The sequence below is a fragment of the Daphnia magna genome, unplaced genomic scaffold (assembly GCF_020631705.1).
Source record: "Daphnia magna isolate NIES unplaced genomic scaffold, ASM2063170v1.1 Dm_contigs156, whole genome shotgun sequence".
Taxonomy (NCBI): Eukaryota; Metazoa; Arthropoda; class Branchiopoda; order Diplostraca; family Daphniidae; genus Daphnia; species Daphnia magna.
Genome location: NW_025533145.1, coordinates 88350 through 107224, shown reverse-complemented (window position 1 = coordinate 107224; position 18875 = coordinate 88350). Strand labels below are relative to the sequence as shown.

Here is an 18875-nt window from a genome sequence, read left to right as displayed (position 1 = left end):
CGTTGACCATGTTAGGCCAGAAAAACCGTTGTGAAATACGTTTCACCGTTTTCGCGATGCCTAAATGTCCGCCAAGTAGGTGATCGTGAAAACGTTCCATTACGCGATGTTTCAAACTGCCAGGAATTAATATTTTTCCTTTATGCGTAAGAAGTCCATTTTTGTTTAATTTGCGCTGGAATTGTTTTGTCTGCTCCATGCACAATGTTTCATTTTCCTGTGCTTGTTTGATTTCGTCTGCTGATGGCAATCCTACTTTAGAGATAACGCTTATAGCTGGGGTATAACTGTTGTGATGTATCGGGATTCGGCTCAACGTGTCAGCGTTCTGATTAGTTTTACCGGGTCGATAGGTGATTTTTATGTTGAATGACTGCAAAAATAGAGACCAGCGTCCCAGTCGTCCACTTTGGCTTTGTTTCTTCATAATGTACTCCAGAGGTTTGTGGTCGGAGTACACAGTTATCTGTGTGCCATGTACGTAAACGTGAAAAGTCTTGATTGCGTGTATAATTGCGTATAATTCCTTTTCGATGGTTGACCAGTTTGCTTCTCTGTCTAATAGATGCTTCGAAGTGTAAGCGATTACCACTTCTTCTCCTTGTTGATTCTGTCTTAAGATTGCCCCTATGCCGTATTGTGATGCGTCTGTGTCGATTGAATACTGCGCAGAAGTTAAATCGGGATGCCTCAAAATTGGCGAAGATGTCAATCTTTGTTTTAACGCGTTAAAAGCTTCCTTTTGCTCGTGCTTCCAGCACCATGTTATATTCTTCTTTGTTAATTCAGTTAACGGATGGGCAATTGTTGCGAAGTTGTTGACATAACGACGATAATAATTTGCTAGGCCTAAGAACGTCCTCAGTTGGTCAACATTTATCGGTTCCGGATATTTCGCAACGGATTCCACTTTCTTAGGGTTTGGTTTAATACCAACAGCTGAGATAATGTGTCCAAGGTATATTATCTCCTTTTGTACGAATTCACATTTTTCGGGTTTTATTTTTAAACCTGCTTGTCCAAGAAGTTGGATCACATGATTGAGTTGGGTAAGGTGATTTTCTAAGGAATTTGAGAATACGATGACGTCATCCAGGTATACTAAAGCGTATTTGTGAAGCACTTCGTCTAGAACGAGGTTCATTAATCGCTGGAAAGTAGCTGGTGCATTGCATAATCCGAATGGGAGTCTGTTGAATTCAAAGTGTCCTATTTCGCAAGTGAAGGCTGTCTTTCGTTTGTCTTCTTCTGAAACTTCAATTTGCCAAAAACCACTAAAAAGATCTAGTGTGGAAAAGTATTTGGCTCCTTTGAAGTAGCTTGTTACGTCATCAATGCGGGGAAGTGGGTATCTATCTTTTACAGTTACGTTATTTAATTTCCTATAATCAATGCAGAGGCGCAATTCACCAGTTTTCTTTTTAACAAGGACGATTGATGAACTGTAGGGGCTAGTACTTTTACGAATAACGTCATGGGCTAACATATCATTGATGTAGGTTTTAAGCAAAGGTCTTTGGGTAATAGGAATTGGGTAATGGTGGGTCCAGACTGGTTTTGGGTCAGTCAGGTGTATTTGGTGAATGGCTAAGGAAGTTTTTCCCAATTGTAACATAGATTCGGCAAAATGGTGATGGTGGTTTCTAAAGAGGGCCATAAAAGAGGCTTTGTGGTGATCGGGGAGATGAGATAAGTTGAATGTGAAAGGATAGGTTTTGTCGATTACTGGACCTTTATTAAATACTGAAACTGTGGCATCTGCGAATGTTGTTTTTGCCAGCACGGCTTTTGGTTTGCGTGAAAGTATGTGCAGGATATTACCATCGATAATGATACCATTATCGCGGATAAAATCTAAACCAAGGATACAATTAGATCGTAAATTTGAAACTACATAAAAATTGTGTTCGACCCGGGACTTAATATCAGGTAAGGTAATCAAAATTCTGAAGTATCCAACAATTTTTAAACTAGAATTAGATTCGGCTTTTAGGTTGTCCATGTCATTTGGTATTTGTTGAACGTAAAGGGGATTTAGCGAAGCAAAAATAATATGAGATAAAACACTAACTTCTGCGCCGGTATCTACTAGTGCTGGTGTACTAACATTACCGATTGTTACATGTAACTTAATAGCGTTAAAATTATGACTACTATCTAGAAAAATTGTGGGTTGCTCTAATGTGGAGGGTACCTTCCTCGGAAGGATGATTGAAGACATTCTGCTTTAAAGTGACCGGATTTGCCGCACTTAAAACACCTTAATTGGCTATTCTTCGGAGTTCGTGGGTTGTTTACTCGTGGTGCTCCAGGGTAAACGTTTTGGTACGAGTTATTAAATTGTCTGTAATAAGGAGGTTGATAAGTGTTATGTTGTTGTGCATCTTTGAATGGAGGTAGTTCCTTAGTGTAGGGATGGTTGCGGTATGGCGGCTTTGCTAAGTTGGTTGGTTGGTTTACATAGGTTTGATTAGCAAACGGATTAGGAGAACGGTTCCTGTTGAATGGACTTGGAGAACGGGCTTCGGGATAAGGAGTAGAGGAGCGCGTGTTTGGAAAAGGGCTCCGAGATCGTGGGCGTTTGTAAGGGATAGAAGAATGTCGATTTGTGTGCGGGCTCGGAGAGTGGCTCCTATCGTAAGGGCTGCGTGATCTGTGACGGTTGTAAGGACTTGTTGGTCGACCTGTTGATCTTGATGGGCTAGTCGAAAAATCTGTGCCGGAAGGTGATCGTCGTCCAAGGATTCCCTCGCCGCCTACATTGGGTGAGAAGCGAACAGCCTTTGCGTTGAGAGATAGTCCAGAAGGAAGGGATGCGGATGAAGAAAGCGTAGATGCTATCGGCTTATCTTTCGATTTGCTCCTTTTATCCTGTAAAGTTTCCACGGAAGAACAGGTGAGTCCCTCGAATTTTCGTTTAAGGTCCTCAATGTCGGATGATAAAAGCTCGTGACTGAGATTTATAGCACTAAGATCGGGTTGCCGTGCTCTGGCCGAAGAGTGTTTTCTGGTTAGGATGCTTTCAACTTCTGTTGCAGTTGCTATGGCGACATCGTAAGTTGCTGTAGCAGTTATTCTGTTTTCATAACCGGCGTGCAAATCACTTTTAAGTCCATTTTCGAAAGCTGCCTTTAATATGTCATCCCTAACTGAAGCAAGTGTTTCGTTTTTGCTGCGAAACATGTTTTCACCGTATCCTTTTATAAAAATTTTTTCGATTCGTGCACGGAAATCGCGTACTCGTTCATTGGGTTTTTGTTTTATTTCGTTGAGTTCATTTTTAAAGTATTGATTTTCCGTTGGATCTTTAAATTCCTGGATTATAAGTTCCTTCCAATCTTGGTATGATACTACTGGATCAGGATAGTTCGGATCATCAATTTCTTCTTGGAAAGAAAGGGCCAACTTTGTAAATCTTTCTGAGAAGTATCGTTTCATTTGTTCTTTGGACCAATTAGCGCCTTTTGCTATTCTTTCGGCTTCTTGGAACCAATCTTGGACACTAATGTCGCCTAGGTATCCACTGAAACGAGGTATTTTCTCGCGAAGTGGGATGGATACCAGTTCTCCCAGGTCTGATGCTGATGCCATGATGGGTGTTGGCTGGTCTTGAGAGAGCATGCGCGTCACACGTGCAAGATGTTCCGCGTTGCAACGATCGATAACGTTGGATATGATGTTGCTAGCTGGTGAAGTTTTTAGAGTTTCGATAATGGAACGTTGGCGCTCGGATGTTTCTTTTATTTGGTTAAGCTCTAAGGATTGGTTACTGAATTTGGACACCGCAAAAGATAGTGACTGCTTTAAGGAATTTATCTCGATTTCTTTACTAGAATTACTGGATGTTGCGTTGTTAAGAAGGAGTTCAAGGTGGTCGATTTTTCCGTTAAGTTGGGAGATTGTTTCCTGCAGGGCTTTCTGTTCTCCAATTAATTGGTTGTTTGAGGTTTGGAGATCGACAGCTATTTGTCGTAGTGAAGGAGTTTCGTCTGATACTGTATCGTGAGGAAGATCTTTTAGGCAGTTAAGGGTTGTTTGGAGGGAAGTATTTTCTTGTTCTAATAAAGCTATTTTATTGGATAATGTCTGTTGAATATCAGTTTTTTCTTTGCTAGTCTCCGAGAGTTGTGTTTGGAGGGCTTTTAGTTGTGTATTAACGTCTATCGTTTGCTTAGAATATTGTGTAGCGTGCTGAGAGAGATCTTCTGCAAGAGATTTTACTTTTGCTTCAAGTACGGTTTGAGTGTCTGTGCGGTTTCGTAGATGAGTTTTGAGATCTGAAATGTCTGCGTTATCTTTCAAAGCTTGTTCTTGTAGAGAAACTAGGGTTTTGTTGGCATTATCAATTTGATTATTAAAGTCTGACTTAAGGGCTAAAATTTCTTGTTTACTAGTCTCAAGCTCTAAAATTTTTTCTGAAAGTAAATGTTCAAGCTGAGAATTTGCCTGCAGAAGTTGGTGAGCTTGTGATTCGAGAAAATGTTTGTCAGTCTGTATTGAAGCAATGTGCGATTGTGCTTCCCCGATAATACGCTCATTTGTTGCTTGTTGGGAAATGGAAGAAAGAGCAGCATCAAAATGTGCTTGTTGTAGTTGTAAATGTTGAGTTTGGACTAAAGCAAGGGCTGAAGTCGCGTTTTGGATTTCTGTTTGGTGATTTAGAATTTGCTGTTTTAAGTTAGCTATTTTCTCACGTTTCTCATTGGTGGGTCTACCTGACGGTTGGTTTTCTGTCAGCTGTTTGAGTTGGGACTGTAAATCTTTGATAACAGATTCCGACCTAGATCGTATAAGGATATACGTATCGGGGTTGGAGTCAGTTATTTGGCGGGCAGTGATCTGTTTAGGGTGAGATTTCCTGGTATAGGGAACACTTCTAGCAGTACTACTAGTTGAGAGATCGTTGTCAGACCCACCCTCTGGGTAATTGTCACGAAGTTGAACGCCTTTCTCAACTATAGCTAATGCTCCACTGTCAGGGGTTAAACTAATAGGGGGATCTATTTCCATAGACGAAGGGCTTAGCATACCTTAAAATTAACACACCTTGAATTAGTGGTTGTATGTAGACTGATGAATAATTTTCAAGACGATTTGGGGTAGCTTCAGTCGATACGGTTGTTGAACTTGAAAGAATGTAATGAAGCACTTAACAGGGGATATTCGGTGCGTTGGGCGCCAGATGTAATGATGGAAACTAAGAGAGAGTCGAATTCTGCTGCAACAGTTTTGTATTTTCTAAGTCAAGAACAATCACTACGAAACTCTATGGTAACACAAAGAGATCTTCGGCTGACGTCGATGACCGATGTCCAGCATCTGCCTCCTTCTCCCTCTTTTCGAGTCGCCTTAGGTGGTTTATATAGTTGAGGTGTCCGGGATGCAATTCTGGGATTGAATCCGAATTGCACGGTCGTAAACGCAGCCAGGCTGTGCTTTGGGTACCCCCAAAGTCCGTGACGGGTTGTAACTGTTGGATGAGTTACAGTCTGAGGACAGGGGTTACCGTGACTCATCACTTGCGTGAACAGTATTGTTCAGCGCAAAGTGTGGAGACAAAGGAGTTTTATATTAAACACTTAAAGAACGGAACAAGCACAAAAGGGTATATTAGCAAGCATGCATATGAGTAATTGTATTTGCATGCGACAAGTAAGTGATTGCATTTGCATGCGGCTGTTCCTATCGATATTGGCATCCAATATCGATTATTGAAATAATCATTACATATTCATATTGAATACAAGTATATTTGATCCTGTTTACATATAGATAAAAAACTCATAGCATCACAGTGTATTCACATTAAATACAAGTATAATTGATTCTGTTTACATGTAGAAGTATAAACTCATCGTATCACAGTGTATTCACATTGAATACAAGTACAGTAGCGGTCCACGAAGTGGGAGGCTCGCGAAGGAATTCCTACAAAGTGGGAAGGGGTGGAGTCTGCACCAAAAAGACCCCTTTAGCCTTGTATTCTTTGAACTTGCGCGGGGGTTTAAACTTCAAACCCTTTTTAACCGGTTTTCTGCCCTAAATATATGATGGAAATCGCTTCCGAGTAAAAAAAACCCTTTAATTATTGAGATAACTCACCAATCATATTTGATAATTCCTTGTGAAATTCAATCAAAATTTTGTGATTTCTAGTCTACTTCATGTGTTCTATGTTATTACGATTAAACCTAGAAAATGTTTTTTTTATTTGTAATGTACTTCTATTGATGTTATATACGTAATATTTTGCTGTGACGTAATGATTTGAAGCTGTTTACATATAGAAGTAAAAACTCATGGTATCACAGTGTATTCACATTAAATACAAGTTTATTTGATTCTGTTTAAATATAGAAGTAAAAACTCATAGTATCACAGTGTATTCACATTGAATTCCAGTATAATTGATCCTGTTTACATAGAGAAGTAACCACTCATGGTATCCCAGTGTATTCACATTGAATTCAATTATATTTGATTCTGTTTACATGTAGAAGTATAAACTCGTGTATTCACATTGAATTTTTGTATAATTGATCCTGTTTACATATAGAAGTAAACACTCATGGTATCCAATTGTATTCACATTAAATTCAAGTATATTTGATTCTGTTTACATGTAGAAGTATAAACTTATAATATCCTAGTGTATTCACATTGAATTCAAGTATATTTGATTCTGTTTACATGTAGAAGTATTAACTCATGGTATCACAGTGTATTCTCATTAAATACAAGTATATTTGATCCTGTTTACACATAGAAGTAAAAATTCATGGTATCACAGTGTATTCACTTTGAATTCAAGTATATTTGATCCTTAAAGTCGTTGTGATTTCTATTGTAGGGCATTTAAAATATTTTAAAATTAATGGAGTTCTACTGTCAGGAACCAAAAAAAATTAAAAAATCGTCGGAGTTCTATTGTCGGGCAGTGGAGTTTTACTCTCGCGTACTGGAGTTCTACTGTCGGGCAATGGAGTTCTATTGTCCGATATTTTTAAAAGTATTTACTGCTGGAGTTCTTATGTCTTTGGAGTTCTACTATCGTTGGGGTTCTACTGTCGGGTCAATATAAGTTTTTTTAAAATATTTAAAAAATTGGGGTTCTATTGTCGTTGGAGTTCTTCTGTTTTTGGAGTTTTTCTGTCTTTGGAGTTCTACTGTCAGCATCCCATGAAAAGTTTGCTAGTTTGACAACAATATGGCAATTGAGTTGTTAAAAAGAAAAAAAAAGTATGTTAAAAGTATATAAGTTTTATTATCATGTTAATGAAATATTTTCTTCTTGTTCTTATAGTTAATTGAATTAATCACTTATGAAAAAATCTATAAACGGATTAAACATTTTCACTTAGAGATAAAATTAAAAATTTATAAAATTTTACTCACAATAATAACATGACATAATATAACTTTAACCGACAATCTCATGTCCTTAAATCACTAGACGGAGTCCTTAACCACCATTCCAATACCGTTACAAATTTATTTGAAATGGTGAAATGTAATGATGAAAATATTACTTAGTGGACACAAACCTTTTTCAAAGAGGTGATTTTCTACACTTGGAATTCTTTAACTAAAATTTAAGGATTCTAAGATACTCTTAAATAAATAAAATAAAATAAAATTAACACCGATGTGTAATAAATTTTTTTCATAAAATGAAAAAAAAAGATTTAAAATAGGTAAAAATATTGTATTGATATGAATAAATAAATTATAAACAATAAACTACATAATAAAAACAGAGAAAAGAAAAAAACAAATGAAACGGCAGCGCTGCAGAAAACTCCATGCCATCGCTCGGAGTCACCATGAAACGTCTCTGAGAGCCGTCGCGATGATCGATATCTAGTGAAGAATCAACAACGAACAAAAAACAAACAAACATAAAATCATCATGAAACAAATTGTATGGTAATTCGTAAAGTACCTTGTCAAAAATACAGAAATACGCACTGATATTTCTTATTAATTGTAGTTTAACAATTTTTCAATTAAGACATTTTTTCGCTTAACCCTATCGGGAACTGCGCGAACACCGAGTTTCAGGATTATCTCCCGTAGAGCCACTTAACTGCTGGCGCAGATGGTCAGTGGGGACTTACGGGGGTGAGCCTGCCAGACTGTTTGACCTTCGCTCGGTTAACCTTTTGGTCTAGTACCGTAGCACGTTTCAGGGACTACGGCTGTCGTCTTTTTCGGGCTATAGCTAGAAGTTCCAGCGACTGCTGTTCGCCTTATCGGGCTAGAGCAAGGTCGGAAATCTGCTGGGCCTTGTCGGGCTCAACAGGGGTGGCTGCCGCTAGAGTCTTACTCTTGTTAGCGGTGAGTACTGGATCCCGGGTCTTTGGTCGGCTCTGTTTGCAGGCTGGCTCGGCAACGAGATGATGGCTGGAAGGCTAGGGAGGACGATGGCAACGGGCTCCGGAACTTAACTGGAAAGCAAGGGGGTTTGCGGAACAAATGACTTGACACAGACACGACAAATCGGTGAAGAAAAAGGAGTGTATTTTTACGGTTAGACAGCCCCTAATATACACGGAAAACTACACCACTGTCTGATTTCTCCGAGCGTCCGATCCTGGAATAGAGGGCACCAGCTGCTGATGATTGCCGGTTATCGATCGGTAACCGTCCGATGATTCTGCGGGAACAGAACCTATATTCTGGCGGGATGAACTCTGCAGGCTACGCCTCAATGAGTTCAACCCTCACGTCGTTCCTTTCACCCCCAATGTGCCTCCATATATATGGAAAAGCACTCAGGCAGTTCCATTATCACTGTCTCGCGCTCCAGCCTCTCAACTACGGCTCTTGCGAGCCGTAGGCCGTCTTAAGTCGTTTGCTTCCACTCATCGACTTCCATATCCTCGGTGGCGCGGCAATCTTCTGAGGATGACTCGGATGAGTCTAGCCTGCTTCGGCCAAAGGGTCGTCACCCGGACGAGGGCTGTGAGCTTCGTCCGTCGGAATTTCCGACACTCCGCGATGTAAGTCAACGGTCTCGTGTTGTTGGTGTACTCGATCACCTTCAACACCGTCTGAAAGAGATCGTACTCCATACAATCACTCTCGTAAGTCTTATACAGCAGCTGTTTTACGGTATGCACCATTCTTTCCCAGAATCCGCCCCACCAAGGGGCTAGACTCGGTGAGAATCCCAATTTGAGATCAACCAGCGTGTTAAACACCCTGGTGTCTCTATAGGCTTCTCTCAGGTATTTAGCGGTCAATGTGAATGTTCCCGAGTTGCCGGAGTAGAGCGCCCTCGGGTACTCCCTCCGCGTGAAGAATCGTCGCAGTGCGAAGATAAATGTGGAAATCTACTGGTCGGTCGTAAGTTCGAGATGAACTTCTCTCGTTACGGCGAATGTGAAGAGACACACGAATACCTTCGTCCGGAGCTGAATCTCTCATACCACTTCGTTTCGGTTGATACCACGCATTGTGTCGTCTCTTCCGCCTTTTCATCGACCGATACTTACGGCTTGGTGACTGGGGCCATTCTTCCTCCTTCCTTATCCACGATGGGCCAGTCCACCAACACTTCTGCGCGTGTAACTGCGGTGCCGTAGCTCTTCTGGACGCTACATCCGCTGAATTCTGTAACCCTGGACAGTGCCTGATATCTTCAGTCTCCACTGTCCGTCTTCTATCTGTCACCCTGTTGTGAACAAACTGCTTCCACCGACCAGCCTCGCCTTTCATCGACCAGAAAGCTATCGTTGAGTCGGTCCACAGTAACTTTCTCTTAATCTGTTGCCCTTTGGCTTTCTCAATGTAGCTTCCGAGTCTTGCTGCCAGAAGACCGCTTAGCAATTCAAAGCTCGGTATCGAGACGGATTTCTTGGGTTCCGGCGCTATCTTCGTTTTACTACACAACATCCCCTTGTCTTTCCCATCTATTCTCTGCAAGTATGCCACCACACTGTAGGCGTCGTTACTTGCGTCGCAGAACAGGTGGAGTCGGCCATCATGCTCTCCGGCCCATCTTGGCCTTCATGTATTTCTCAACTTGGTTATCCCATCAATAAATGTTTTCCATTGAGGTATCACCTCTATTGGAATGGGCTCATCCCATCCTGTTCCAGCCAAACAGATCTTCTGCATGATGAGTTTCCCCAACAACGTCACCGAGGCGATGAGACCCAGAGGGTCAAAGATTTTCAGCGCTAGACTGAAAAGCTTCCGTTTGGTAGGTCTGTCACCAATTTCACGGGCTTCTCTGAGAACCTGCGTCGGATCAAACCTGAATTTGTCCGATACTGGATCCTAGATTACCCCTAGGGTCTTTGTTGCCGATTTACTTTCAGCTGCCACGCTCGTGACCGTCTCCTTGAACTGAACCTCCGGCAGTCTCTCAATTAATTCTGCGCTATTGGAGGTCCATTTACACAATTGCATTTTCGCGGCTTCGAAGATCGTATTCGCTTCGCGAATGTGTTTCTTCGCTTCCTCAAAAGTGGTCTCTCCCCTTACTAGTCGTCGACGTACAACTGCTGTTGTAATTGTCTTATGGTCTCGGGGTATTTCTCTTCGAACCCTTTCAGGGGTTAGAGGATGACGGCCTTGAGAATGAACGGGCTGCATGACAATCCGAACGGTACTCTCTTCCATCGGTACTCAATCAACCTGGGCTCGGTTTTCCTAGGGTCATCTACCCAAATAAACCGGATCAGTTGCCCATGCTCCTGGCGGATCTCAACTTGAAGAAACGCCTAAGTGATGTCGGCTGTCCAGACTATCCGATTTTGTCGGAATCGCAACAAGACCGCCAACACTTTCGGGTTTAGATTTTGCCCTTTCTCCAGCGCATCATTGATGCTAGGTCTCTCTTTTAGGTAAGCTGATCCATCGAACACCAGCCGAATTTTCGTTGTCTCCGCGCTCACTTTGATCACCGGATGGTGAGGCATCTTTGTTGTAAGTCGACCAAGCGGCCTTCCAACTTCCCCACGCGGCTATCTCTCCATTAAACATCGGAAGTGATAACTCTGGGCGATTGACGAATGCCGTAGTTGCCGGCACAGGGTCTCGTTTCTGGGACTCCGCCAACTGATTTAACACCGCCATTTCACTCAACGCTACGTCTAGCTGCTCGCGGTCATTCACTCTTTCTTCCGCAATCGAGATTTCCGCTAGCTTCCGTGTAATCTCCTTTATTCTTTCATGTCTGGTTTGCGCTTTGAGTGTATTCACTCGCCGCTCCCCTTTGTCTCGTGACGTCTTCACTACAAGAGCGGCACCCATTAACTCAGTCAAAAGGGTGTATTCGTTCGGCCGTCAACTCGTCTCTTGTCTCACAAGAGGTGGTTGACGCCGACGCGCTGCTTGAGTGGCGGGTTCTCACCATTGTTCCTTCCTCCATTGAGTCTCCTACTCCCTTTTCTGTGTCTGTCGAGTCTACCTCAACTCAATAAGGAGATCTTCCTTGAATTTTTTCATCGCTTTAGCTGACTCGACCATGACTCGCTTTGTCAGCGAGTCATCTTGCCGGAGTGACCCGATAAGGGCTGTTTCTCGGGCATCCATCTCTTCTTTGATTCTCTTCAAACTATTCTCTACTAATGCCGACTGTCTTTGGTTTATTTGGACCTCTATTAACAAGAGCAGCATGCTGATTCTGCGCACCTCCACTTCTAGAGTCCTTGCCTTTCCTTCAAGCGCTGATATCACAGCGTCCTGTCTCTCGGTCGTCTCTCGGAACTCTAGTTCCAGCCGTTGAGACTCTTTAGTGACCCTCGCCTTGACTCTCTCCAACCATTCATTGAGTCCAGCGATGTCATTTTTGGCTTCGTCTAATGCAACCTCCTGCAACGCGAACCGTTCGTCTGATACCTCCGCAGCCACTGCTGCTCGGGTCTTGACTGTTCATGGTTCCGTGCTCATTTCTGTTCTTTTTACCGAAAGAATTTAGTCAGCTTAAGACGCGATAGTTTCGGTTTAAAAATTTTATTTCTCTGAAACACAAAAAAAAAATTACCGAAAGAATTTAGTCAGCTTAAGACGCGATAGTTTCGGTTTAAAAATTTTATTTCTCTGAAACAAAAAAAAAAAACATAAAATACAAGGCCTTTTCTGGCTGAATAAGGGGGTTTGTGGCGACTTCAACACCGCCTCCTCGTCTTCTGAAGTGTTTATCCCTGTTGAATAATAAAACAAGGAACACACTTTAGTACTTCAATCTCAGCAAGGAACTCTGTATTCTCCTTTCAATGGCTCTCCCATAGGGCAAACATGTGTTGACGCACATCGTCACTTGGATAGGACAAACTGTCCAACAGCACATACATATATTCACATACATGGATAGACAAGCAATTACGTGTGTAAGCATATATACCTGTGAGTTAGAAGATAAGGTTACACTAGATGGAATATCGAGATACCTTTAGTACTGTATAGACAATTTAAGTTGCGACTACTTTAGGTGACTATCAGAAAGAGAGAGAGAGAGATATTACAAACGAGGCCTGAGCTGAGTGTCTGCTAGGGCAGAATATGAAAGGTAGAGATAGACAGTAGGGCTAAACAGCACCCTACTTATTATTTGCTACAGAACATATTTCAACATTCTCCCTCAAATTATAAGTAGCTGAATCTTTCACGAGTACCACACCGATCCTTCCGCGTAGATCTTCCAGCCGAGGTCTTGATAGTGGCTTTGTTAGCATGTCGGCCAGCTGGTCTTCCGTGCCGATATAAGTTACATCGATCCTTCCGGCTTTTTGCTGGTCACGAACAAAAAAGTATTTTACTTCGATGTGTTTAGTCTTTTGATGATGCTCTGGATTTCGGATAAGACTTATTGAGCTCTGGTTGTCACATCGAATTTGAACAGTCTTGGCTTCACAATTTTTGATCTCAGAGAGTAAGCGCTGGATCCAAACAGCCTCCTTAGCTGCTTCGCAGGCAGCCACAAATTCTGATTCTGTGGTGGACAGAGAGGTGCACCGCTGTCGCCGACTGGCCCATGACACTGTTCCACCTTGGTAGATGAAGGCATATCCAGACGTTGATTTTCTGGTATCCAAATCTCCCGCGTAGTCAGCGTCGGTGTAACCTATAAGCTCGTCATGGTCGTTTCCATTGAAGCAGAGCCCGTAGTCTGAAGTTCCATGTAGATAGGAGAAAATTCGCTGAACACCTTTCCAGTGAGCTGGCCCTGGGTTCTGGCAGTGTTGGGCAACTTGGCTCACCGCAAATGCGATGTCCGGTCGGGATAGTACCATAATGTACATAAGGCAGCCTACTGCTTCACGGTAAGGGACCTTTGCCATCGCCTCCATCGCTTTTTCATCAGTGGGACACATTTGTGATGTGAGACGGCTGTTTGGATCTGCCGGTATCACTTTTGAATTGCATTCAGCAAGATTGAATCTGCTTAGGTAAAAGAGGGGGTGAGATATATAATGCAAACACTTACACATAAAAAAAAAGTAACTACTGCTGTACCTTTTTAACACCTTTGTTATCAGATGATGCTGGCTTAGATATATCTTGCGCTGACACCGATCTCTTATGATATCCAGTCCAATGAAACGATCTGCTGGTAGACATCGAATCTGGAAGTGAGTGCCAAGATACTCCGTCATTTCCGTAAGAAGATGTTTCTTGTTGCTCATTACTAATCCGTCGTCAACATAGATTGCCACAATCGTTATTTCTCCCTGTTGATGGCGGAATAGTATGCAAGGGTCGGCTGCGCTTTGAGTGAGACCAAACTTCAGTAGGAAAGCATTGAACTTTTGATGCCAGGCTCTTGGTGCCTGTTTGAGGCCATAAATGCATTTCTTCAGTTTGCATACATAGTCCGATTTGTTCTCGTCAAGGTATCCTTCCGGTTGTTCCATGTACAGGTCTTCTTCTAGGTCACCATAAAGAAACGCCGTCTTTATATCTAGCTGTAGCATGTCGAGGTCTTCTTTGCTTGCTATGGCCAGGATCAATCGAAGTGAAGTGTGCTTTACTACTGGCGCAAATGTTTCTTTGTAATCGATTCCTTTTCTTTGGCTGTAGCCCTTGGCTACCAGGCGAGCTTTGTATCTTGCAGCAACATAATTGTGACCAGGTTTGATCTTGAAGACCCATTTGCATTTTATTGGGACTTGGTTTGACGGAAGTGGTACTAGTGTCCAAGTTCCATTTTCAATTAGGGATGAGTACTCTTCGTCCACTGCTTTCTTCCATAGAATTCCCTCCTGAGATGAAAGTGCGTCGTTGTAGTTTGTTGGCTCATCAGGATCGTCGCTGTATTGTTCCAAAGACATAAGACTCACACCTCGTTTTTGATTTTCAATTCTCCTAGAGTGTCTTGTTGGCTCGAGCATCTTCTTGGTAGTAGAGCGTGGTTTAGAGGCAGCTGGTTCATTTTCGATTTCCACTGCTTCAGGCTGTTCATCATTTTGCACTGCATCGCAGACTGGAACATTGATGTTTGGAACTTCTACTGGTGGATTGTCCGGTTCTTCTACTGGTGGATTGTCCGGTTCTTCTACTTGTGGGATCTCATGTACCGGTTCTCGATTCTGTATGTGGCTCGTTGGTAGCATGAATCGCAGAAAGGTGACTGGATCTTCAAGTTCTGGGGCGCTCTGTGTTGTTTCTGGAATCGCACCCTCGTTGATCCTGATGTCACAGCTGATTTTCACTTTTCGGGTAACTGGATCCCAGACTCTGTAGGCTTTGGATGTGTCACAATATCCAACTAGAATCCCTTCCATCCTTTTTTCATCTAGTTTCTTTCTTCTTTCGTCTGGAATATGAATGAATGCTTGTGAGCCGAAAACTCGGAGATGGGAAAGGTCTGGTTTCTTTCCAAACCAGATTTCGTAAGGGGTGACTGTACCAGTGCTTGACAGTACTCGATTCCGGATGTAATTCGAGTAATTAGCAGCCTCAGCCCAAAGTTCTATAGGAACCTTGAGATGGAGAGAAAAAGAGCTTATTGGATGATGTATATAATACAAAACAAAAAAACTTTACTTTTCTGGCGAATAGTAGGCAGCGAGTTGACTCCATTTCAGTTCTGTTATATCTTTCGGAGACGCCATTTTGTTGTGGGGTATAGGCTGCACTCATCTCATGTCGAATACCTTCACTTTCTAGCCAGTCGTTGAAGCTTTTCCCCACATATTCTCCTCCTCGGTGGGTTCTGAGTGTGTTGACGGCTTTTCCCTTCTCAACACGCAATCGAGCTGTATAATTTTTAAACTTCTCTTCTACTTCGGATTTGCGTTGAATGAAATGGATTACAGTCCATACACTGTAGTCGTCCTTAAAAATCACGTAGTAGCGTGCTTCTCCTGGTGAGGTAACTTGCATGGGTCCACATACAGTACCCACACAAAGTTTGGAAACACGACGAGTTTTTCCGCGCTTTTAACACGGCGGCTTACGGGCCAAAGTGTCTGCCTTTTTTACGCGATAACTCACGTTTGAGTTATCGCAAAGCAAATCCAAAAAAATCCTCTTGTTGAGGAAAGAATTTCCTTTCACCATGAATTTTTTGAAATGTTTGTGAATAGAAGTTTAGCCCCAAAGTCATAGGTATAAAGTTTGGAAACATCGGCGCGCTCGCCATATGTTTCCATGCTAAAGTGTATGTTACTGAAAAAATTATTAAAAATTCCAATTTATGAATTTTTACTTGAAACTTTTACAAACGGTAGACGACATAGTCGTCTACATTTTGACAAAGTTTAAATTTTTTTTTATGAAAGGCTAATTTTGCCGATTTTTAAAATAAACAATGCCGATCAATCTTTCGTGGCGAGGGGACGAAATCCTAGCCTGGGGGAAGAATGGAAGGGAAAAGCAAAAGGGAAAGAAAGGGGGAACAGAATTTCCGACGTACGTTTTATTAAAAAAATGTTCCCCGATTATCAATGAATAGTGATCTAGATTGGCAGTTGCCCTGCGGCCAACAAGAAGATAATGTGACCCTTGTCACGTGATTCTCGTTGGCCTATCAGAACACAAGGTCACTGGTAAGACTAACTCCCTATGGCTAAGCGGTGCTATCGATGCAGCACCGATTATAGCACCGTTCCGCACCGAAAAAACAAATCCCCGCACCGAATTTCCCGGATTCATTTTTATCGGGGAAGCTTAGCGGTGTCCCCGATTAGAATGTGATCGGGGCCGAGCCCTAGTTGTTGCCAGGTAACGCATCATATCCATACGAGGTATTCGAGTTTACAGGCATCAAAAATTAAGTAGGCCTTGCCCAACCCTATCGGGAACTTCCCGAACGGAGTGAGGGACTGAGGGAGGCATGCGCGCATGCCCTAGTGCCTATCGGGAAATAAGCACGATATGGCAACAGGGCAATGTATAATCCATACTCAAACATTTGAAATCCAACTGGCTTCCTGGTGTGTCCGCTCCCCTACTGCTCCCTGATTTTACCCCAGTCCTTTCGATTCCCTGATTTTACCCAAGTCCCTTCAACCCCCCCCCCTACCTTCCCCTCAATAAAGTGCGCCACACTTTTTGTTCAGATTTAATTGAACCAATAGTAGTACTTAGAAAATGAGTGAAATTAGACGCAGAGAAATGCGAAACAAGAACCAAAATATCCAAGTTTTGTCCGAATTCGATGAGGGCGTATTTTTTACAAACTGCTGTGCATTCTGTTGTAATGATTTCGGTAAATTTTGTATAGGCCTGTTAGTTCGAAAGAAAAAAAAACTCGTTCGCCAATTGTGGTTGAGACCCCAGTAGGTAACGATAAGGAGGTCCACGTGGTGGAAAAAAAATTTTCAACTAAATCATTTGCTTTTGATCGGGTGTTTGGGACCAATTCAGAACAAGTTGATGTCTACAAAGTCGTTGGAGCCCCACTGGTGGATGAAGTATTGGCAGGCTACAACTGCACTGTCTTTGCCTATGTACAGACAGGCACGGGTAAAACTTTCACCATGGAAGGTGAAAGACATGATGATTTGGCAACTTCTTGGGATAATGTAAGTTTTTTTTTTTTTTTCTATTTCAAAGTGTTGCTGTGCTGGCATTCATAATACATTTTCATTTAAGGACCCATTTTCTGGAATTATTCCAAGAACTTTATCACATCTTTTTGATAGATTGAAAATTCAAGAGATGGAATGCACTGTCCGTGTTACATTTATTGAAATGTACTATGAGGAAATATACGATTTGCTCTCTGGAACTAATGTCGCAACGAAACTAAGGTGAGCTTTTTGCGATTGCACCGAAGCATCACAAGTGAAAATACTAAAATTTTCTGTGTAGCTTGTATGACGATACAACAAAGAAAGGTTCTGTCATTACTCAAGGAATGGAGGAATTTACCGTTCACAACAAGAATGGGGTGAGTCTTGTTCTGGATATTTTAAAGTGAAACCAAAGTTTTGATCCTATTTAATTTATTCCTTTTTGTATTGTGTTTATAGGTGTGAAGCATTTTAGCAAAAGGCTCACCTAAGCGCCAGACAGCCACTACGTTAATGAATGCTCATTCCAGCCGTTCCCATTCCATATTTTCCATCACTCTGCACATCAAGGAGAACGCAGATGACGGCGAGGAGTTGATGAAGTTTGGCAAGCTGAACTTAGTCGACTTGGTGGGCAGTGAAAATATTGGTCGATCAGGAGCCGTCGAACGCCGAGCTCGCGAGGTCGGTAATATCAATCTATCGTTGCTGACCTTAGGTCATGTTATCACGTCGCTCGTCGAGCGTGCGCCTCGCATCCCATACAGGTATAGTAAAATTAATCGACCGTCCCTCCCTGTTAAGTTCATCATTCAATGCCTTAATACGATTAAACAAAATTGCTATTGAAATCGTTTAGAGAATCAAAACTGACACGTTTGTTGCAAGACTCTCTGGGCGGTCGGACTAAAACGTCTATCATCGCCACTATTTCGCCAGCGGCCGCAAACTTGGAGGAGACGCTATCAACCCTCGACTACGCTCATCGCGCCATGAACATCACAAACCGACCCGAGGTCAATCAGAAGCTTACGCAAAAGGCGCTACTCAAGAAACCATCGCATATTTGAGTGAATCCATTCATTTTCTCCGTCTTCAAAGACCTCTTGTAAAATATCTTTCCGATATAACCGACCTCGGGTCGTTTGTTGATGTCTCTAAACGATTTCAATAGCATTTTTGTTTAATAATATTAAGGTATTGAATGATGAACTTAACAGGGAGGGACGGTCGATTAATTTTACTATAGGGGAGACTGGAGTATGCCGGGACACCGGGTCAAGAGGGACAGTAGGGGGAAAAATAGTAGATTTTAATAAAATTAAAAATTTTTTTTGTATGTTATTTAGATACATACAATCTACTTTGGCATGAAATTTGGTTGAGTTTTGTCAATAACTGTATCAGGTATCAACAAAACTAAAAAACGGTTTTTTTAGTTAATTTTGTCTCCGCCATTTAATGTTTCTACAAAAAAATAATCGCAAATGGCATGTAAATTTAATATGGAAATGAAGCTTAATCATTTTTTTATCGTTAAAAACAAAAATTATAATTTTCGATCAATTACTGTAGATAATATTAACGTTTTAAAAAAATAGTCTTTATCGGGAAATCGGGACAGCTGTTTTTGACTAAAATGGGACATTAGTGGGCGGGTTTGGTCTTCAAGCCCATCACTCATCACCGAGCTCATGACGCCATTACTGTCCCTTACAATGATAACAAGCAATCGATTATTCAGCATATTAATCGATTACAATAAGCCCAACCCCCGCCGTTCTTTAATAAGGGTTTTTTTATCATATAACAAAAAATTTTTATTAACACAATAATCAAATTGAAACATTTATTAACTTATAGAGTCTATGCAGTGGGACGCTATTTCAATTTTTACAAATTTTT

At 41.8% G+C, this 18875-nt stretch overlaps 1 protein-coding gene across 1 annotated transcript; it reads left to right on the top strand.

Annotated features, from left to right (window-relative positions):
- The first annotated feature begins 16545 nt into the window (after positions 1–16545).
- LOC116928705 (kinesin-like protein KIF11) lies at positions 16546–18144 on the top strand. Its single transcript, XM_032935799.2, is given in 7 exon segments — positions 16546–16601; positions 16667–16979; positions 17050–17207; positions 17269–17347; positions 17430–17737; positions 17830–18020; positions 18023–18144. Coding segments are annotated over 7 exon segments (1227 nt in total).
- Positions 18145–18875: the final 731 nt, after the last annotated feature.